The 22873-nt window shown below is 40.5% G+C and overlaps 1 protein-coding gene across 1 annotated transcript in view; it reads right to left on the reverse strand.

Annotated features, from left to right (window-relative positions):
* The window catches only part of LOC112219183 (chemokine-like protein TAFA-5), a 110283-nt gene extending 88827 nt beyond the window's left edge, over positions 1 to 21456 (reverse strand). The window contains exon 1 of the mRNA XM_024380381.2: positions 20585 to 21456. Coding sequence (XP_024236149.2) covers positions 20585 to 20675 — 91 coding nt within the window. The 5' untranslated portion in view covers positions 20676 to 21456. The remainder of the gene's footprint in view (positions 1 to 20584) is intronic.
* Positions 21457 to 22873: the final 1417 nt, after the last annotated feature.

Below are 22873 nucleotides of genomic sequence, written 5' to 3' on the forward strand. Positions count from 1 at the left end.
TCTCCTGTACTCCCTGTTCACCCACGACTGCGTGGCCATGCACGTTTCACACTCAATCATCAAGTTTGCAGACGACATTACAGTGATAGGCTTGATTACCAACAACGACGAGACGGCCTACAGTGAGGAGGTGAGGGCCCTCAGAGTGTGGTGTCAGGGAAATAACCTCACAATCAATGTCAACAAAACAAAGGAGATGATCGTGGACTTCAGGAAACAGCAGAGGGAGCAGCCCCCTATCTACATTGATGGGACAGTAGTGGAGAGGGTAGCAAGTTTTAAGTTCCTCGGCATACACATCACAGACAAACTGAAATGGTCCACCCACACAGACAGCGTGATGAAGAAGGCGCAGCAGTGCCTCTTCAACCTCAGGAGGCTGAATAAATTTGGCTTGTCACCAAAAACACACAAACCTTTACAGATGTACAATCGAGAGCATCCTGTCGGGCTGTATCACCGCCTGGTATGGCAGCTGCTCCGGAGGGTAGTGAGGTCTGCACAACGCATCACCGGGTGCAAACTACCTGCCATCCAGGACACCTACACCACCCGATGTTACAGGAAGGCCATAAAGATCATCAAGGACAACAACCACCCGAGCCACTGCCTGTTCACCCCGCTATCATCCAGAAGGCGAGGTCAGTACAGGTGCATCAAAGTGGGGACCAAGAGACAGAAGCTGTTTTTCAATCTCAAGGCCATCAGACTGTTAAACAGCCATCACTAACATTGAGTGGCTGCTGCCAACATACTGACTCAACTCCAGCCACTTTAATAATGGAAAAATTGATGTAATCAACTTATCACTAGCCACTTTATATAATGTTTACATACCCTACATTACTCATCTCATATGTATATACTGTGCTTATACCATCTACTGCATCTTGCCATCTTGATGTAATGTATCACTAGCCACTTTAAAACAATGCCACTTCATACCCTACATTACTCATTGCATATGTATATACTGTACTCTATACCATCTACTGCATCTTGCCTATGCTGTTCGGCCATCACTCATTTATATATTTTTATGTACATATTCGTATTCTTGTGTGTAAGGTAGTTGTTGTGGAAATGTTAGATTATATTACTTGTTAGATATTACTGCATGGTCGGAACTAGAAGCACAAGCATTTCGCTACACTTGCATTAACTAACCATGTGTATGTGACAAATAAAATGTGATTTGATTTGATATCAATAATAACAATAGAGTAAAGTAAAAAATAAGTGAGGTAGTATGCATAGTAATATTGGATTGTATTTGAACTGTATTTACAAATATAAAGTTAGTAGTGAACTGGTCACGCAGTGGACTAAAGTATGTAATAAAACAGCAGTGTTGACTGTCTGCATGTGTGTTAGTGTGTCTGATCCATTGTAAAGCGCTTACTGAAATAGTCAAGGACAAGTATATGAAACGGAGGTACAGACAGAAAATTCACTCCAATAGCCTCATCTGACACAACAACAATCATGGGGATGGAATACAACAATCGAACACGGATGCTACAGGAAGTTCATAAAGCTTGAAAACCAAACCAGCCTTCCTGATTTGGCTGCTGGGATATAGAGAGCGCTGCGTAGAAGAGGACGTTTCCGTGGTGACCCCTTGGAGGCCTGGGTATACTGTGGCGGGAGTCTGCCGGTTATCTTTCCCCTTGCCAGATCATTTTGGCAGACATCCGTGGGCTACCACAGCCATAAGCCAGCACTGACAGTGATACTAGTTCCCACAGTAGTGGATTGCAAAAATGAACACAGTAAAGTTTTCGAATATATATATAGACCCAACAACAATATAAACGCAACATGTAAAACGTTGGTGCCATGTTTCATGAGCTGAAATAAAATCTCAGAATGTTTTCATTTTCTTCTTTGCCAAAAGAATCCACCTGACAGGTGTGGCATATCAAGAAGCTGATTAAACAGCATGATCATTAACCAGGTGCACCTTGTACTGGGGACAATAAAAGGCCACACAACACAATGCCACAGATGTCTCAAGTTTTGAAGGAGCGTGCAATTGGCATGCTGACTGCAGGAATGTACACCAGAGCTGTTGTCAGATAATTTAATGTTCATTTCTCTACCATAAGCCATCTCCAACTTTGTTTTGGAGATTTTGGCAGTATGTCCAACCAGCCTCACAACCACAGTCCACTTGTGAGAACTCCAGCCCAGGACTTCCACATATGGTTTCCTCACCTGCGGGATTGTCTGCGACCAGCCACCCATACAGTTGAGTATTTATGTCTGTAATAAAGGCCCTTTTGTGGGGGGGGGGAAACTCATTCTGCTTGTCTGGGCCTGGCTCCCCAGTGGGTGCCCTCCCAGGCCCACCCATGGCTGCACCCCTGCCCAGTCATGTGAAATCCATAGATTAGGGCTCTAATGAATTTATTTAATTTGACTGATTACCTTATATGAAATGTAACTCAGCACAATCTTTGGAATTGTTGCATGTTGCCTTTATATTTTTGTTCCAAAGGACATAGACGTGTAAAGTATGTATGCATGTATCCACATACACACTTGTTGAGTAGAAAATGTACTGTATTGTGTGGATGTATGGAGAACAGCAAGGACACCAAGATTGTATGCATTCATGATGATTTAGGACATTAAGTTGCTTGTCCTTTGAGATCAAGCACAAAATCAGGGTTTGTTTATTTAAAAAAAAAGGTATATTCAAATTCATTGAATATCTATGTGAAAAGGAGAGATGTTACATACTCTGCAATGGAGAGTGACATCACTTGAGTGCTTCAGTTATTTGCCGATAGGTCCCACTCCTATTGAAAAGGCCAAGGAGATGCAATGCCAATGTCCAACGAACAAGCTTTGTTGAGTAGATATTTAACAAGGAGAGGTAGACATTGGTTGGGACTTGGTGGACAGACTGCAGACTAGAGAGTTAAAAAAAGCCATCTATTGTTACTCCTAGGGTCTATAGCCAATACTGACTGCTATTCCAAGACACATTTGAAAAGAGAGATGTCAGCCTTCAAATCAAAATCTTAAGCAAAATGCAGCATAAAGAAATACATTATAGGACAAATTAATCAGCAGGATGAGTCCACTGCAAAAGTGGCAAAACATATATTTCGATGTCAGAGGGCAATCTTCCTGGCTTTCATAATATTCCTTCCAATACGAACCCAAAAAGCATGTTGAAATCTGCAGTGTGAGTGTCTGTCTTGCCATAACCTTAACTAACCTCGTAATTGTGTTTGTCAGCCTGTAATAAGATATGACTCTGGGCCACTCCAATCGGTGCAGGTCCATTCTATTGTGATTCCCCAGCCTCAGGGCTACATGGTAGCGAATATACAGTGGGGCAAAAAAGTATTTAGTCAGCCACCAATTGTGCAAGTTCTCCCACTTAAAAAGATGAGAGGCCTGTCATTTTCATCATAGGTACACTTCAACTATGACAGACAAAAATGAGGAAAACAAATCCAGAAAATCACATTGAAAGATTTATGAATTTATTTGCAAATTATGGTGGAAAATAAGTATTTGGTCACCTACAAACAAGCAAGATTTCTGGCTCTCACAGACCTGTAACTTCTTCTTTAAGAGGCTCATCTGTCCTCCACTCGTTACCTGTATTAATGGCACCTGTTTGAACTTGTTATCAGTATAAAAGACACCTGTCCACAACCTCAAACAGTCACACTCCAAACTCCACTATGGCCAAGACCAAAGAGCTGTCAAAGGACACCAGAAACAAAATTGTAGACCTGCACCAGGCTGGGAAGACTGAATCTGCAATAGGTAAGCAGCTTGGTTTGAAGAAATCAACTGTGGGAGCAATTATTAGGAAATGGAAGACATACAAGACCACTGATAATCTCCCTCGATCTGGGGCCCCCACGCAAGATCTCACCCCGTGGGGTCAAAATGATCACAAGAACGGTGAGCAAAAATCCCAGAACCACACAGGGGGACCTAGTGAATGACCTGCAGAAAGCTGGTACCAAAGTAACAAAGCCTACCATCAGTAACACACTACGCCGCCAGGGACTCAAATCCTGCAGTGCCAGACGTGTCCCCCTGCTTAAGCCAGTACATGTCCAGGCCCGTCTGAAGTTTGTTAGAGAGCATTTGGACGATCCAGAAGAAGATTGGGAGAATGTCATATGGTCAGATGAAACCAAAATATAACTTTTTGGGAAAACTCAACTGGTCATGTTTGGAGGACAAAGAATGTTGAGTTGCATCCAAAGAACACCATACCTACTGTGAAGCATGGGGGTGGAAACATCATGCTTTGGGGCTGTTTTTCTGCAAAGGGACCAGAACGACTGATCCGTAAAGGAAAGAATGAATGGGGCCATGTATCGTGAGATTATGAGTGAAAACCTCCATCAGCAAGGGCATTGAAGATGAAACGTGGCTGGGTCTTTCAGCATGACAATGATCCCAAAAACACCGCTCGGGCAACGAAGGAGTGGCTTCGTAAGAAGCATTTCAAGGTCCTGGAGTGGCCTAGCCAGTCTCCAGATCTCAACCCCATAGAAAATCTTTGGAGGGAGTTGAAAGTCCATGTTGCTCAGCAACAGCCCCAAAACATCACTGCTCTAGAGGAAATCTGCATGGAGGAATGGGCCAAAATACCAGCAACAGTGTGTGAAAACCTTGTGAAGATTGCCAACAAAGGGTATATAACAAAGTATTGAGATAAACTTTTGTTATTGACCAAATACTTATTTCCCACCATAATTTGCAAATAAATTCATTAAAAATCCTACAATGTGATTTTCTGGATTTTTTCTCTCATTTTGTCTGTCATAGTTGAAGTGTACCTATGATGAAAATTACAGGCCTCTCATCTTTTTAAGTGGGAGAACTTGCACAATTGGTGGCTGACGAAATACTTTTTTGCCCCACTGTACATATACAAAAGTATATGGACAACCCTTCAAATTTGTGGATTCGGCTATTTCAGCCACACTCGTTGCTGACAAGTGTATAAAATCAAGCTCACAGCCATGTCATCTCCATAGACAAACATTGGCAGTAGAATGGCCTTACTGAAGAGCTCAGTGACTTTCAAGGCACCGTCATAGGATGACACCTTTTCAACAAGTCAGTTCATAACATTTTCCCGGTGAACCGTAAGTGCTGTTATTGGGAAGTGGAAACATATAGGAGCAACAACAGCTCAGCGGCGAAGTGGTAGGCCACACAAGCTCACAGAACGGGACTGCCGAGTGCTGAAGCGCGTAGCATGTAAAAATTGTCTGTCCTTGGTTGCAACTCTCACTACCAGTTCCAAACTTCCCCTGGAAGCAACGTCACACAAGAACTGTTCGTTAACCAATATCATGAAGCTTTCATGGCCGAGCAGCCAAACACAAGCCTAAGATCACCATGCGCAATGCCAAGCGTTGGCTGGAGTGGTGTAAAGCTCGCCGCCATTGAACTTTGGAGCAGTGGAAACACATTCTCTGGAGTAATGAAATCACTCTTCACCATATGGCAGTGTGACAGACTAATCTGGGTTTGTCAGATGCCAGGAGAAACCTACCTGCCTGAATGCATAGTGCCACCTGGAAATTGCAGTGGAATAATGGTCTGGGGCTGTTTTTCATGGATGTGACAGCATACAATTACATTATAGAGTATTCTGTGCTTCCAACTTTGTTACAGTTTGGGGAAGGCCCTTTCCTGTTTCAGCATGACAATGGCCCCCGTGCACAAAGCGAGGTTCATACAGAAATGGTTTGTCGAGATCGGTGTGGAAGAACTTGACTGGCCTGCACAGAGCCCTGACCTCAACTCCATCGAACACCTTTAGGATGAATTGGAACGCTGACAGCGAGCCAGGGCTAATCGCCTAGCATCAGTCCCTGCAGCAATGTTCCAACATCTAGTGGAATGCTCTCCCAGACGAGTGGAGGCTGGTGTCCACATACACTACATGGTCAAAAGTATCTTATCACTCTAATTCCCACTGCTCAGGCGGCCAGTGAAAGAGAGTCTGATAACGGTTATCACATCTTCCTCTTTTCACTGCTCACATGGAGATATCAAAGCTTGACAGCTTATTTCCATGAAGAAAAGTGACAGAGGTCAACATTTCAAAATGGTTGCATTCGAGTGAAAAGGAATTTCTCATGTAGCTTGTGTGTACATGGCTAAAGGTAAACATGAAAGATGTTTCATCAGAATATGCACTCCATCTACCAATACATGGTTTCAATGAAGAAATCAAATTGACAGAAATGTCTTTATTTTTTGCATAAACATATTGTGACATTTATAAAGCTTTTGAAAATGAAAATGTATTGTGACCCACCAGGTCACCCAAACCTTCATTTATACTACCCAGAACCTGTCTGCCATCTCCAGAACCAGCTGCCATCCAAAAAGAATTGGCCTCAACAGACATATTGGAAAATTGCTGTCTATACCAAGCTCTATACCCCACACATTTCTGAATGCCACAAGCAGAGCTTTTTACTTCAATTATATTGCATCACATGTCGCTGAAAAGACCTGGTTCAGCACCAGTTGAAGCCCAAGAGAAAGGTAGTTATTTGCAGTAATTGGCATTCTGTCAACATTTAGATGATGTAAGATGCGTCAGAGAGCCAAAGATGAAAGTCTGTAATGGGTATCCCATGGTAACCACAGAGAATGGCAGTAGCGTTCTTTCTATCTGCCCATCTCTGTCTGCTCATTACTTCCAGTTCATTGCTCTCCTTCACTCCTCCATCTACCATGCTGCACAGCTAGAAACCAAGAGTTCTTGTCTCCAAGTCTAAACAGACAATAAATATAGGGGGGGGAGACGCATTCAATAGGGAGGTGTAAACAAGATAAAAGACAGCAGCTAATGAAGAAATGCTAGAGCCCACATTCACAACCACTAAGTTCAAATGTTGCGTGTGATTTTAAGTCACTTTCTTCGTCACGTGAACGTTTCATTAAAGGCCTTTATATTGACATTCAGAAAGACTCAGAGGACTGAGAATGTGGAATAAACACTTCTCATTTAATGTATGTGCCTGTATTTACTGACTGACCATATGACTTTGAAGTCTATCATTTCTACTGTTTTTAAATTACATTTATTGCTTGTTTGACAAGGGCACATTCACTTAATCTCCAAAGACATATTCTGAGTTTTTGTTGAGTATAACAATTTGTATTGTGCAGCGTACTCTGTTAGAATATGCAAACCTGGCATATTTCTGTTTATGGTGTGAACGTCATTATAAAAGTGAGCCACTGTTGAGATCATTCAGCAAGAATCTGACCATTTGTTTACATTTTACCACAAACCATTTGTGGGCAACAGTATGACAATTTTGACAAATGGACCGTGGAGTTTAGACTTTACACAATCAATACAGTATACTGTACATGTGCACCTGCATGTTTCCCCACCATTAACAAAGACAGCATTTCCTAATAAATGTTGTGGTTTCATGGATGGATGGATGGATGGATGGATGGATGGATGGATGAAGGTTGGATGAAGGTTGGATGAAGGTTGGATGAAGGTTGGATGGATGGAGGAAGGTTGGATGGATGGATGATTGAAAGATGTATGGCAAAAAAAGTTGGGTTGATCGATGACGCAGGATAGATAAGTGAACAGCCATTTGTCAAGGGCACTTCCTTGTCTCGTTTGTTTTAGTGTGACATTTACTAGCAGAGAAAGCCTTTGAGTTATTCTTGAATATAGTAACTAACATTGTGCATGCACTACTTTATATAGATCTTAAATGTTAGAAAATAAGTAAAGTTGATGTACAGATACGCAAAGAGAAAGAGCCAAAATAATTTGCTGCACAAAGGATCTTTTAAGAATGAAATTCAAGCATTTCTACCAACTAAGGTCTGATGGTATATTAATTCATTCAAATGAAGGTCACTTTGCTATCAATATAAAAATATTCAGTGCAACCCCACTAACAAGGTCTTTTTTTTAAAAAGGATCCAAAGAGGCTACAGGTGGTTATTAATACAGGTGGTTATTGAGGATCTACACCAACTGCTAGTTATTACATATCCTAATCAGGTACACTTTCTGTCATTTCCATTTCTCCTATTTCAGGTAGAGAGATGTGATTCATGGCGCCCATGATACATTAGGAAGACAACTAGTGAAAGGCAAAAGGCAATGAGAGCAAATTAACTAAATGTGATGCTCTACATTGTGGAATGAACATCTCAGCTATAGCCAGGCCCACTCATTATCACAAATAATGAATAGTGATAAATTATGATATTGCTTTTCACTTAGCCTGAATCATAGCATAATAATACAATTGCAACTGGCATGCAATTTATTCAAGGATGAGGGAATAAGAGAAAGTGACATTAGTTGATATGGGATATTCATTAAACAGCTTCTTTTTCCCCCTCCAAATTGAAAATAAGAATAACAATCACGCTCTGCATTACATGGCCATGCCACAAATTAAGGTTCCCTGGTTTGGCCTTTAAATCGAGACCGGGAAAAAATGATTAGGTTGAAATTGCTTTTGACATCATGCATCGTCGGTTGCTGTTCTTCATATAATGGTTAATATCTCTATTATCATGGCATATAAACAAACCCAGACCCTATCATCTATGTTATGATGCTTCCTGATCCCAAAGTCAAAGCAGTTTGGAAAGTGGAAACACATGGAAAGTCAGACGTTTTGGGGGTGTAACTGCAACTTAAGAAAGGTTCACACAACTTGTTCCACATAGCCTCGCTGCCATAATATGTGTGGTGAGGCGGCATTTGCCACAGAACTTTTCAATCAAGTGTGGCAGCTCCACACCACCTTTGATTTGGTTTAATATATTGATAAAAAGCTTTAAAAAGAAGGGCAAAGGGCTGCTTGTCTTCTTTCTATTTGCCTCATGATTTGTCAACTCGTACACAATTTCTCTGTCCTTCACATCAGATTCATGGGAAACCACAAGTCTTGCATGACAGGCACAACGCACAAAGCTCAAGGTGCGCAAACCTGATAACACATCACTCCCGATAGACACAAACAAAAACTCTTACATAAATGTAGCAGCCAAACACCTAAACATTAGCGATCTGACATGCTGAAGGGAAACATTGCGTGGAAACTATATTTCAGTCTGATCAACTGTTGGCATACTAACAGCAGCAGCTGCATAGCCTTGCCTACTATGCACCCTGTTGCTCTGGTCAGGGAAAACGAAGCGGTAACATTGTGTATTTAGTTATAGCCCATTTGTTTGTGAGAAAATGTTTGCGAGAAACTTGGGCTGACTAGACTACCTAGACTTCATAAATCCTAGACTTTTAAAATCCAAAATGACTAACTGGAATTAATCAACACAATAGCAGACAGACTGTAAGTTAACATGTAATTAGGCCTACAGTTGCATAGGGCAGGACTAAACGATGCAAACCTTCTTCAAAATACAATTCATATGAACAAGTACAAGGTTGCTACAGTTTGACAGGGTTTTCATCCTCCAGGAGTCATTCAAGGATTTCTTTTTAAACCATGTGACCTGATTAGAAACATTCTGGTCCCATCATAGCTGACATGAAACCTTTTTACAACAGACTAATTATGTCATACCGTATAATGTCCAGAGTTTTACTTGTTTAGGATCAGGAAAATCTATGGGTCCCAGAATGTTTGTTTTACCACACCACTCTGAGACCTGTGGTGCCAACTCTACTCACAGCATAGTGTGGAACATAGCCCTGTCGTATCACAACAGTGTATGGCATTCTCTCCGAATCTCCTTTCCCACATGTGCACTGGTCTAGTGGTCTTAAAATACAGGAATGGTGAATTAAATATCATACATTTACCAAGGCACTAACTTAACTGCCCAATTATTTATGATCAGTGCAGGAAGAGACAAGGAAAGGAAGCCACTTTGTAGTATCAGGACAGATCACAGGTTGTCAACCCAGTTTTTTAACATAAATAATTGGTAGCAGCTTAGCAAATTACCTATGTTCTACAAAGACGGGGACTGCCAAATAAATTGATCCTAAAAGGAAAGCCAACACAGATGCAACAAGAAACCCGTTTTCAGCTATGCCACTTTTCTTCATCATGGAGGGCCATTAAAGATCCTTAAAGCTGATACAGTCCTTGAACTGAGGCATTGGTTACCAAAGTTGTTGGAGTGTGGAAAAAGAACATACGGCCAAAGCTCTAAATGAAGTATTATCATTATGTCACTTAAACATAAGATCTACTCCAGAACAAATTGCCACATTCTTCTTTTAGTAAGCAAGCATTACACAGTCCATATGTGACCGACCGGCTCAATGTGCTTTTTTACATTGGATAAAAGTAGAAACTCAGAGCTAGAACAATGGCATATCATACACTACAGTTGAGGAACTATGTGAAAGTAATTCTGCTTTGAAAGTGGCTAGACCTTTGAGGAAATGGACCTTGAATGTTTTGGTGCATCTACTGGAGAGTTCTTTGTCTAAACCCACTCAGCATCGTTCACACCATCTTAAGTCTTAGCCCTACCCATCTCTTTAAGGATTCACATGTGAGGCCATGTACTAAACAACCAAAGTTTAAGACTAAAGGCTGATACTCCAGGTGTTTTCGTAAAATTATTTTAGAGTGCCATAGTGTGCTCAGAGTGAGCTCTGGGGGTTTGTAAACTGAGTTTTCCCAGGATTGTCAGTTCGTAAATTCAGAGCATTTCACTCTCTGAGCGTTCAGAGTGCACACTGGACGCTCTGGCCAAGGAGTAGGATTGATCCGACCGTTCTGACCGAACAACAGTAGACAAGCACCAAAGCGAACTGGCTAACGTTGGCTAGCTTGCTTGCTACTTCCAGACAGAAATAAGAGAACAGCACACTGACCATTTTACTTGCCCTAGCAGAGCTGGTTAGGCTGCTTTTATGTTGTCCAGAGCATTGGTGACTGGAATTGTGCTGCTGGCAACAATTTAATTATGCTTTTTTTGCCAATGTTTGGATAACCATATTGTTGAGCATTCGTAAATTCATCATTTATTCTGCGCTTTGACACACTCAGAAGAGAGTGCTCTGAAATTGGAGTAGATAGCCAGAGCGAATTTACCAGCTATGTCTATGAACATTCTATTGAAATGGTTACTTGCTTAGTGGAGTCTTTTGCTTAGACATGTAGCTAGCTAGCCAAACCATGAACCTTAATCCCAACTCATAACATTACTACCCTGAATGAATCTACATGTAACTAACCAACCAGGTTCATTGTTAGCTAACTAACAGTAGGCTATAACTAGCAATGCAAATGTCTCTGAGATACGAATAATATAACTACACAGGTCATACACATAACGTTAGCCAGCTAGCTAACAGTACACTTTAGCTGGAAATGAAAATAACTTCCTGATGAAATTAGAAACGTGTAATATCTGAAAATGTAACTAGCTATACTTTCTTACCTGTATACATGGATGGACGCTTCTCCATCTCTGTCACGGATGCCATGGTTGCCCTTAGTTTGAAGATGTAATCCAGACACAGGTGTTTTATACAACAGCCTTCTGTGTGTTCTCTTTTCAACTCCGTCTGCTTATTTGCAATCAAATGGCAGAATTTTTCACCATCTCCTCTGTCATAGTCTAATTTGTGACGACCCTCCCACTCTGTCTGCAGTATTCTCTCTTTGTTCTTGTTTCCTTATTAGGATGCCGGTGGGCGGAGTTGGGAGGGTCGTCAGCTACATGGGAAACACCTGGGTCCGGTGTGTCCCAGGATAAATACACCACTTCCCCATTCATGGAGAGACTCTCTCCATGCAGACACCTTTATAGATTTTGTTGTGAATCTTGGTGGTTTTTGGTTGTTTGCTTTGGCACCGTTCAACACCCTGCATTATCACATTCATGCATGCAAAACACTCACACTACTGATTACTAATTACACACACCATTGTATATTGTACTTAGTTACTTATTTAATAAATATGTTTTGTTACTCCTTATCTCCACGTTGTCTCCCTTTTGTTACGGGCTTTGAGCCGGTTCGTGACAAATTCCACTGATTTCAAAACTCGGTCCTTCAGAAAGTGGAGAGCAACAGTTATGCAGTTCTACTACGTAATATCTTTCAAAAAAGCTGTGTTAGAATGTATTACCTACACATACTGACCAGCTCATGTTATAGACAGAATTGATCTACATGGCAGACCAATTTGAACTCATCTCTCAGCATGTCCATGTCCATTATCTCAGTAAATCATGTCTAACGAGAAGGTTGCTCGCTTTTTCTGTAGCTAAACCAACTACGTTTGTAATTTAACAATTGTATTTGTCTTTACAGATAGCATACAAGTTTATTATTAAGGCCCATCAAAGTTTACACATTCCAGAAGGCATTTCTGCCAAAGAAAACACATTTTGATAAAAAAAGGCCTGCAAGTCAAATTTTTCTCACTTTCAAAGTGATGTGTAATTCCTATTAAAATCCAGAAAATATGAACTGTTAATCACCCACAATCTGCATTCAGGAGTAGCACCAAAATTGCTGAATGAGACAACCTAAATCATCTAAACTGGCACAACCATTTCAGTAATGGGTGTAATAAGTCCAACTACTAACAGATTGGAATAGCTTAGAATGTTTTTTATTTATCTTTGTGTAGCATAAGTCTAATCAACCAATCAATGTATAATGCAAAAACACAGATATTAAAACAAACTATTCAGAAAATCAACATGCTAAAGAGCATGCTGGGAAAAATGATAATGATGGGCGTGGTTAAATGTTACACTGAAAAATCCACACTGTAAAACTAACCGATTTGCTGTGCACCATACAATACACTGCTGCTTACATCATATTCCCTTCTATTCTTCACTCTCTGCTCAATAAAATCACAGACAATATTCATTTGAAAGACACAAATCATGGCAAAAATATCCACTATGTCAGTACTGTTTATGTAAAATTATCAAGGGAATACCAGATATTTGCACAAATATTCCCAAATGTTGAACCAAATGTGATACTTTTCCAATGCTGTTCATTTCATATGAATTAAAAAACAAATACAATTCCCCTGTTCTGCTCTGTTAATCAAAACTCTTAAGAATTTTTCAAGAAATAATCAATTCATGATATTTTCAAGTCAATTCATGATATTTCAAAATAGTTCTGATTTGGTGTTGTCACAAAATGAAATCAATGTCCACATGGTGTGACAAAAAAAAGAGTTTGTGCAACATTGCACGGTGAGGGTTATCTTGCAATGAAGAAGTACAGAAGACATTGCTGGAGCACATGGTCTGAATAGACTAAGCTTTATTAGAAATATGAATCAAAATGTTACATTTTTCTGCCAGTTCCATAAAAGGGGTTAGTTTCTTGGCCCTTTGGTGTGACTACATCATTTAAACAAAGTGGATAGCAGAGAACACGCCTACTGTATACCCTCACTTCTTGGTTGCAATGCAAATAATTAAATCTGAGATGTAATTAGGAATCTGAGCATGGTACTTTCAAAGGCCTAGCTTTCCACCCCATATGCCCACAGATGCAGACAAATGGAAGCTTGTTGGCTACTCTGCTTCCCTTGTCACGCCCTGATCTGGTTCACCTGCGATTGTATCCACCCCTTCCAGGTGTTGCTTATTTTCCCCAGTGTATTTATCCCTATGTTTCCTGTCTCTCTGTGCCAGTTCGTCTTGTATGTTTTGGCAAGTCAACCAGCGTGTTTTTCCTGTACTCCTTTTGCTATTCTCCTTTTTCTAGTCCTGGTTTTGACCGTTGCCTGTTTCTGGACTTTGTACCCGTCTGCCTGACCATTCTGCCTGCCTTGACCACGAGCCTGTCTGCCACTCTGTTCCTGGACTCTGATCTGGTTTTGACCTTTTTGCCTGTCCATGACCATTCTCTTGCCTACTCCTGTTGGATTATTAAACATTGTAAGACTGCAACCATCTGCCTCCTGTGCCTGCATCTGGGTCTTGCCTTGTGCCTTTATATCCCTGGCTTAACCCAAGGAGAGAAGGTCACAAGAGTTTCCTTAAAAGCTGTCTGGGTTTAAAGATCTTCTATTGTACAGAAAGTGAATAGCTTAATCAATTGATAGTGACAGCATTAGATTACTTCCCAAGCCAAGTCTATTGTTTGTCTCCTTGGCTATAGAAAGTTGAAGTGCAGCTTCTGAATGTCAAAGAAACTAAACAATGATATCCCCATATGCATCGGAGTCACGTATTTTACAGCTTATTTCTAGCCTAAAGCATCACGGACCGAAGCACTGTTATAGATCACTTTATATAACCAGCCCTGTTTTAAAATCTTCAAAATATTACGTTAACAATGGGTAGGCCTGTGCCTTTTGCCATTTTTCTTGACTAAAAGGTAGGCCTATGGCATACCCTCTAATACCACCTCAATTCAAATCCTGGTTTTAACTTAAGAACCTTTTACTGCAGTGGGCTAAATCAGGGTCTTTCTTGGTAATCTTAAACAAATCTACTTTGAAACAAAAGTATACAACTCACACACATGGTTATGGTCTTTAAAAAAGAAGACACCTGTACCATGTCAGATATGTAGTTGAAATGTATTCAATTTTGAGTTTGCACCCCAATATTACACTTTATATACATCACAGAAGACTGAAATAGAGCACCAGATTTTCAGCATGTTTTTAAAAATAATGTTTAATTCTGAAGAATATTAATATAATTCCACCCATGAGGCCACTAGAGGGCAATTTGGTCATTTAACCAGCCCTTCACTGACACGGAAGTAGGCTATTTGAAGAGTGCATGGTGGGTGGAGGAGTTGGCCAACAAATTTATGGATATAGCAGCCTATAGCCTAATTTCTTCTTTCACAGGTAGGCCTACCTCTTATTTCTTAACTATGAAGAAATAGGTGCCAACACAAAGCCCTCTTGTTGTTAGTCTCATTAAAATGTCTCGATGTCTCATCGAACAGTTTAAATGAATTATGCTTCCTCGAATTTGCCTACTTTCCGCACCATGAGCTGTCCATTTCTGATTGATTGTGCCGTGGCAGTTGCTTAACATTTCAGCATGACAATGTAAGTTACTCAATAACTCTGATAAACACATAGAGAATCAGAGATGAGGGGCACATCGATGTAGCCAAATAAGCAACTCATTCTAAAACACTGAGAAATATTGACATTTCATCAATTACAATTTACATGATGCTCCCCTGGACTAGACTGAAAAAATACTAAACCTTTTCCTTGACTGAAATGTAAAAAGCATGACTCTCCCTCAATTTCCTCCAGTTTCTGTACATTTCGATTCATCCCTTCACAATAAAACCCAAATGGACCATACAGAATGAGATGTCCAATGGTGTGACAGCTTTCTTTCATTGGTGTAACATGAAGATGGTCTCACGCCAGAGGAAATTGCTGTCACTCTGGACATAACCCATCAATAAACGTCTAAAATGACCTTTTTAGGCTTATTATTCATCAAATAAAATCTACAGTATGATACCTATTCATATGCTTTTGCAATTTTGATCCTTATAAGTTGTTCTGAGTGCAAATTCTACATACTTATTCTCCCATGCCTGGTTCTCACTCCATGCATGTGACTAATCTTCCAGCGACCTCAGGGAAATGTCTCTGCCACCTGGGAACGTTCCATTTTCTTTTACTGGCCCTATTGATTGTGCAGGTGGATATTAGGGCCTGGCTGTACTGCTCACACCCCTGGTTCTCACATCCTGCATTTGACAAACCATCTCCTTGGTACCACTCTGAGTGTCCCAACAGCTTCACTTCTCCTGACCAATTGACATATGTGATACACCCTGGCAGGGCCCCCATCGAAAGGGCCTCTTTTGGAGAATGTTCACCCCGCATCCAATATGCCCTGACCGACCTCACTCCGAGCGAGACCCAGTCAACCCGCCTATCTTTGTGGTCCTCCGATGTTATATCTGTGCGGGGCATGGCACGCCCAGGCAGCAATTCCTAAGTCAGGGCAGGGCAGGGCAGGGCAGTTCAGTACATGCCAGCATCAGAGACACATTACTTTTCTAAAACTCTGTTGTTGGCTCCATAGTGTGGTATACTCCTTTACCAACTCTCTAATATATCACCTCTCAAGGGGCGACTTGGTTCCCACGGCTTCGGCTGTGGGCAGGTCGAGGCCTCCTGCAGGGTGCACACAGGACCCTGCACATTGCTCTGCCCCCAGGTTAACCTCAATGCTGCTAGGGGCTACCTGGTTGATCCTACCAGTAGCATATACTTGTCTCAAAGATTATGCCATGCAAGTCTGTAATCACATGACCAGTACATTGAAACTGCTAATGGCTCATCAGTTATGGATCCTTTCATCTTTCATCACTCCAACGTTAACGGTGGACATTCTAGAGCTCTACATGCCAAAGAAGATTGACCTTCGATGATGGGTGCATTTATCAAACCCAAAACCCTTGTGGGGTCATCTTGGGTGCCCCCAAAATTGTTTGTGACTCTAGATAACCTCAAGCTGATTGCATGCCCTTTGTGGCATCCCTATCAACTTTTGACGCTAATTCTGTGATACTGTGGTGACCACAGGAAATGGGGAATCAGGGTTCGATTCCAGAGAGTAAGCCTGAGAAATGGCTACAATACCCAAGGATTAAGGCAGCAGGCGTGCAAATTACCCACAGCGCTCTCTCTCTCTCTCTCTTTCTCTCTCTCTCTCTCTCTCTCTCTAATTGGAATGAGTACACTTTAAAATATTTGACGAGGATCCATTTCTAATGTTTAGAAGTTGTCTTTTACAGTGGTCAGAAACTTCTCAAAGTATCATTATGTTTTAACTGTAAAATTTGACTGCCTGTTGTTGTCCAACAGTGTGACATAATGTCCTATGTAGAGACACTGATAAATGAAAAGGAGAAGAACGTGTTGTCTTGGACAAAATAGGTAACATCATCATAATACACAAGTAAATTATTATATATATTTTTTTAAATCTTCGTTTGGTTAAATTCTCAATAATCTTACACATAATTTAATATGGAAACACTTCGTTACCGTCATTGTACAAGGAAATTATGTGTTTTTCAATTGAAATTCTGGAATATGAGGACGGATTTATATACAGAAGTAACTAATAATGTGTACAAATATTTTTTTGGTCTTTTTCTGAATCATTAACTTTCCTTTATATTGACATTAAATAACGATGTCACACCAGAGGACAAATTCAACGCACTATTGCATGAAATGGTTCGTTAAGCCCCAAAGTTGGGGCTTGACCAACTTTGGGAAACGCTGCAGTAGAGTATAGTTCAATGCAGCACATTACAGTCTACTCAACTCTACTCTGCTCTCCTGTGTTCTGTACTGAACTCTACTCCACTTTATTCTACTGTACTGTACTCTACTGTGTTCTGTACTGAACTCTACTCCACTTTATTCTACTGTACTGTACTCTACTGTGTTCTGTACTGAACTCTACTCCACTTTATTCTACTGTACTGTGCTCTCCTGTGTTCTGTACTGAACTCTACTCCACTTTATTCTACTGTACTGTACTCTACTGTGTTCTGTACTGAACTCTACTCCACTTTATTCTACTGTACTGTACTCTACTGTGTTCTGTACTGAACTCTACTCCACTTTATTCCACTGTACTGTGCTCTCCTGTGTACTGTACTGAACTCTACTCCACTTTATTCTACTGTACTGTGCTCTCCTGTGTTCTGTACTGAACTCTACTCCACTTTATTCTACTGTACTGTGCTCTCCTGTGTACTGTACTGAACTCTACTCCACTTTATTCTACTGTACTCTACTGTGCTCTCCTGTGTACTGTACTGAACTCTACTCCACTTTATTCTACTGCACTGTGCTCTCCTGTGTTCTGTACTGAACTCTACTCCACTTTATTCTACTGTACTGTACTCTACTGTGCTCTACTGTACTATAATGTACTGCACTGTGCTGTCCAAACCTGTGATATATATATATATATATACATCTATGATTGGTTCAGATTGACCGTTGTCGGTCGGTGCTCAGTGTTAGTAGTTGTCAGAAAGCGACAGAAAATGTGACAATTGGAGAGAGACAGAGAGTCCAGACTTTTCACACTCTTGCATTGACCACCAGATGACAGAAAGAGAACGAAAACAGTTACTGTAATCTGAACTTTGATTATCTTGCCTCCTCAAGAGGGAAGATCATTACAGTAACTGGAGAATATCTTAAATATATGTGGGGTTTTTGTAATGACATTTCAAGGCAATATTTTTTAAACTTGCAGAAGGCAGAAAATATATCATATATCACTTAATATGTGTTCATTAGTTGGCAGGGGTCTTAATTTATGAAAAATGTAGACTAATCTTTCATTTGACATGCTCCCTTGAACACATGTTAGTGCTCATGTGTCCCTTTATATGAAAATGACCTTAGGCCATTATGGCAACTACCCACTAACCTCGTCCATTCAAATGAATCTTATAAAGAAATGTCTCTAATCTCGTAAACAAAATTGGGAACTCGCACTTAATCTCTTGGTAAAACATAGGGCATGCATGGGAGAGCAATTACTGTTCACAATGGGTCATTCTGCACTGTAAAAATAGAAAAGGTCTCAAAACACCATGATTGCATAATGAAAAGTAGTGCACTTAAGATGAGATCTGGTGTTTGAATATAAACCAAAGGTAAGTGTTTTAATGCACAGAATGTGTTTTAAAATATAAATGACATACCCTGAAACACCCAAAGTGGTTCTTCAACCTTAATATGGGTGTTTTTAAGGGTTTCAGTGCACGTAAAATGTAGCATCAAAACACAAAAACTGTTTTTCTCATACAATTAATGGTTTAAATATTGATTGATGATTTAAGGGCCTACTGAGAATAATTCACCTTTTATTTATTCTGCTTTATTTAGACAGATGATAAACAGAAGGGCCAGTACGGCTGTACATTTCGTTGGAATTGTACCCACTCAACCACACAGCCACACTGTAAGAAATTAATGTTGGGGTGAAATGAAATTGTCAACAACAACAAAAAATAACATATACTTAATAAAAATGCAAGTCGTGCAGAACCCATGGTCAAGTGAGAAAGCAAACGGCTTAGACACGGCACCCCCTCTTCCCCACCGTCAACTAGGGTTCAATTCACCACTCCATCTCTTCAATCTGTTTATCCCCTCTCTCATTTCATAACTGTCTCAATACAGTGACAAAAATACCCCCCTAAATATATATTTATTTTTTTAAATGTATGCAAGTCATTTCAATGATTTGTTCAAAACATTATAATGGTGTTTAGAAGCTTCAGAGAGAGGAAAAGACACCAACAAAGAAGATATCTAATTCGGCACTACACAGGACTCGAAACACCAACATAATGTTTTCAAGCCTTTCCAGTAGTGCTCCCAGTCCCTGGCAAGGTGTTGTATAAGACTCAACACACCATGTAAAGTTTCAAAACATCTCAGCAAGATGTGTTTTAATACTCCAGCAAAGTTAAGGTTTGGTTTCCTTCAAGTCAGTGGCAGCTCAGTTGCCACTAGTTTTGGTGTTACAAAGCACTTCATTTTACCAGTGTGCTTTTCTCACAAAGATTCAGCAGGAACATGGGGTGAAGGGGGATGAAGGAATGGTTGTGCCATTTATTCCTACAAAGCCCACTTGCAGGGGAAAGAGACACGGTGCGTCACCCATTCTTCCATTCCAGGCACCCGTCACAAAGCAGTGGATTACCCACTCACCAGGAACAAGCCAAGTTAATTGTTTGCAACAGCTCTCGCCATCACATTCCTTTTGGACTCCAATCTCCAAATTTGATGTTATTATTTTCTGGCACAATTGCATTAGTGGACACCAATCTTATTGTGAATTAAAATGATGACCATTAAGTGTGTGCAACCACTGTTGTCTGTAAACGTATGATTACAACAGACCCTTTCAAAAGCCAAAACATATGGCTGGCATTCTCTGCAAATGTGAATGTAATTTGGAACATCGAACTGCATGTACTGTGTGTATCGAACTGAGTACTGCATGTATTAGTCACCCCAAAAAAATCTAATAACATATCATTACAATTGACCCCTGGCATTGCACATCATTATGACTCTGGTGTCATCTATTGAAGGATAACTAAATCAATAATTTTAACAAAGACCTTTCTAGCTCTCAATCCACTGCCCTAAAACATTGCTCTCTCTCTCCCTCTCCCTCTCTCTCTCTCTTTCTCTCTGTTTTCCTCATTTTGTCTCTCTCTCCTCATCACACACACACACACACACACACACACACACACACACACGTCATATATATGCACCAGGCATGCTATTTACTGTAATATTACCTGTTGAAATGTGTATATTTTATTAACTACAGCTTACAAATCTATGCATACTTAAAATCATTATTTTAGGGGACATAGAGGTGTCTTATAGTTGAAACACAGACCACCAATCATCTTCACAAACCAAGTACTTAGACCAAACGGTATGCAATAAAATTGCATGAATACAAAGTCTTTGAAAAGGATGCCATAGTCTTTGTAAAATAGAACGTGTGTTTCAGAATAATGGTCTACAAAGGCAAGAAGAGATCAATAAGGAATTACCTTCTTTTAGAACATGTGAGTGAATAAGGAGGATAACGAAACAGCAGATTGCAGCTCCCGTTAAAGCCCACGCTAGTCGGATGAGCTGCATCGTTGAGAAAGAAAAGTCAAAAACACCCAAAGGAGAGCGCGGTCTTCAGCAGCAGGAGTAGTCTACAATGACAAATCCATTTTTGATCCAATGCAGCGGTGTTGAAAAATGAAACAAATATCAGTTGACAAGTCCCTAAGGCGACTCTGTGGGCTTGAATTCAAAGTAAAATACAACATCGGCACAATCCATGAGAGAGACTTGATATGATCCCTTCAATTCCAAATGAATGCAACCTTTTCGTTCTTTAATAAAGATAGCGGAGAGAAAAGTTCAAGTCGTTAGACCATCACTCACATAATTACAAGTGAGAGATTTTCTCACGGGCTTTTCAAATTAACCTGCTTGTCATCGCAAATTCTTCTCTGAGGTTCGAACGCAGTGACTCGGCTAGCCACTCTCTCCAGGATGCCTATATGACACGGCTGCGCCACCGGACCACTTTGCAGCAATTCGGTAAAATTAATTTTGTCTCGATATTTACTGAATTTGAGATATCACTAAATAGACAGTAGTTGGTTTGCGATACGTCCATCTTCGCTGTTTCCAAGTTAGTTCAACCTTCCTTGTAAATTCCCACAACTGATAGATATGAAGTCGAGATGAAACCACATCTAATAGGACCTCATTGCTCACCGACAACGCTGAGCATCAGGTCCAGTGCCATTCAATGCTAAGCCCCTGATAACTTGTGAAATGAATGATGGGAAGCTCGTGCGAGACATTGCTGCGTCACTATGCTGTTCACTGTACCTATTGGGTTTGCCCGGTTCTAGGTTCACGAGCGACTTTCACTGCGCTCTACCTGACCGTGACGTCCACGCAATTTAAAGTGTTTATCTCCGAGCAATTCCACAGACCGTTTACGATTGATGGCAGATTGGGGGGCATACAGCAGTTAGCTGTTGCAAGTATAAACGGTGCAGGCTCCGAATTAAACATAGATATGTGTATACGTTTATTGCAAACCACAACTAATTTGAACAATATTTACTGTAGTGCCAGTAAAATTATATTTTGGCTTGCAAAATGGTATGTATATGAGAAAGATTTAATTACACAGTATCATACAAATGGGCAGAAGGACACACTAATTCACAGTCAGGATTTTGAGAAAATCCACACACACTCAGACCAACCAACCTTGCCAGAATCCTGGACAACAAGGACAAAAATGGAGCAGGTGAAAGAGGGGCTAAGATAAGTGTTGGAACATATGAAAATCAGTCAGGGAAGGACAAATGTATGAAATCATTACTAACAATTACTCATACAGTTTGTATGTCAGTGCTATGTTACCTCTTTACACTTGTACAAAGTGCATTTGTAATCAGAAGTTTAACACCCACAGTGTTACATTTAACACTTTCTTAGAAATCATATGTGACCCACCAAAAAATGGATAACTAACCAAACAGCCTACCCGGCCGCTCAGATGCATCCGCATGGTCCTAAAGCACACTGTTGGCGTTTTTTGTATCACATTTCAATGATACAGAAATTAACTCAACACGGCCAAGTGACATCAACACCACCAGATGGGTAATGCTACGCAGAAAGCTAGATCTCGCAATTTTCTAAAGCTAACCAGCTTCAGTTAGTTTGACATTCCAGCTCAGGCTTAATCCATACTACGGCGATGGATACTGATCTACTTGCCGCTAATTCTAGCAGGGTTTTAATTGCGTGTGCATGTCAACATGGCTAGGTGAATGCCAAAATCTTAATTGAGACAATGCTGAAACATCAATCTATGGGTAAATCAGAGCCACATTTTCATTTGTGACGAAATCAAAATGAAAGAAAAGTTATCTTGCAAATTCAGCAGGCTATGGTGTGAAATAAAATACAATTGTCACATGTGCCGAATACAACAGGTTGCAGTAAAATGCTTACGTACAAGCCCTTAACCAACAATGAAGTTTTAAGAAAATACAAAAAAAAGTAAGAGATAAGAAAAACAAATAATTAAGGAGCAGCAGTAAATAACAATAGTGGGGGTATATACAAGGGGTACCGGTTCAGAGTCAATGTGTCAATGTGCGGGGGCACCAGTGTCGAGGTAATTCAGGTAATTATGTACATGCAAGTAGGATTATTAAAGTGGCTATGCATAGATAATAACAGAGAGTAGCAGCAGTGTATGTGTGGGGGGGGTGCTAATAGCCTGGTTAGCCATTTGATTAGCTGTAGAAGCT

Source organism: Oncorhynchus tshawytscha, linkage group LG19, assembly GCF_018296145.1.
Source record: "Oncorhynchus tshawytscha isolate Ot180627B linkage group LG19, Otsh_v2.0, whole genome shotgun sequence".
Taxonomy (NCBI): Eukaryota; Metazoa; Chordata; class Actinopteri; order Salmoniformes; family Salmonidae; genus Oncorhynchus; species Oncorhynchus tshawytscha.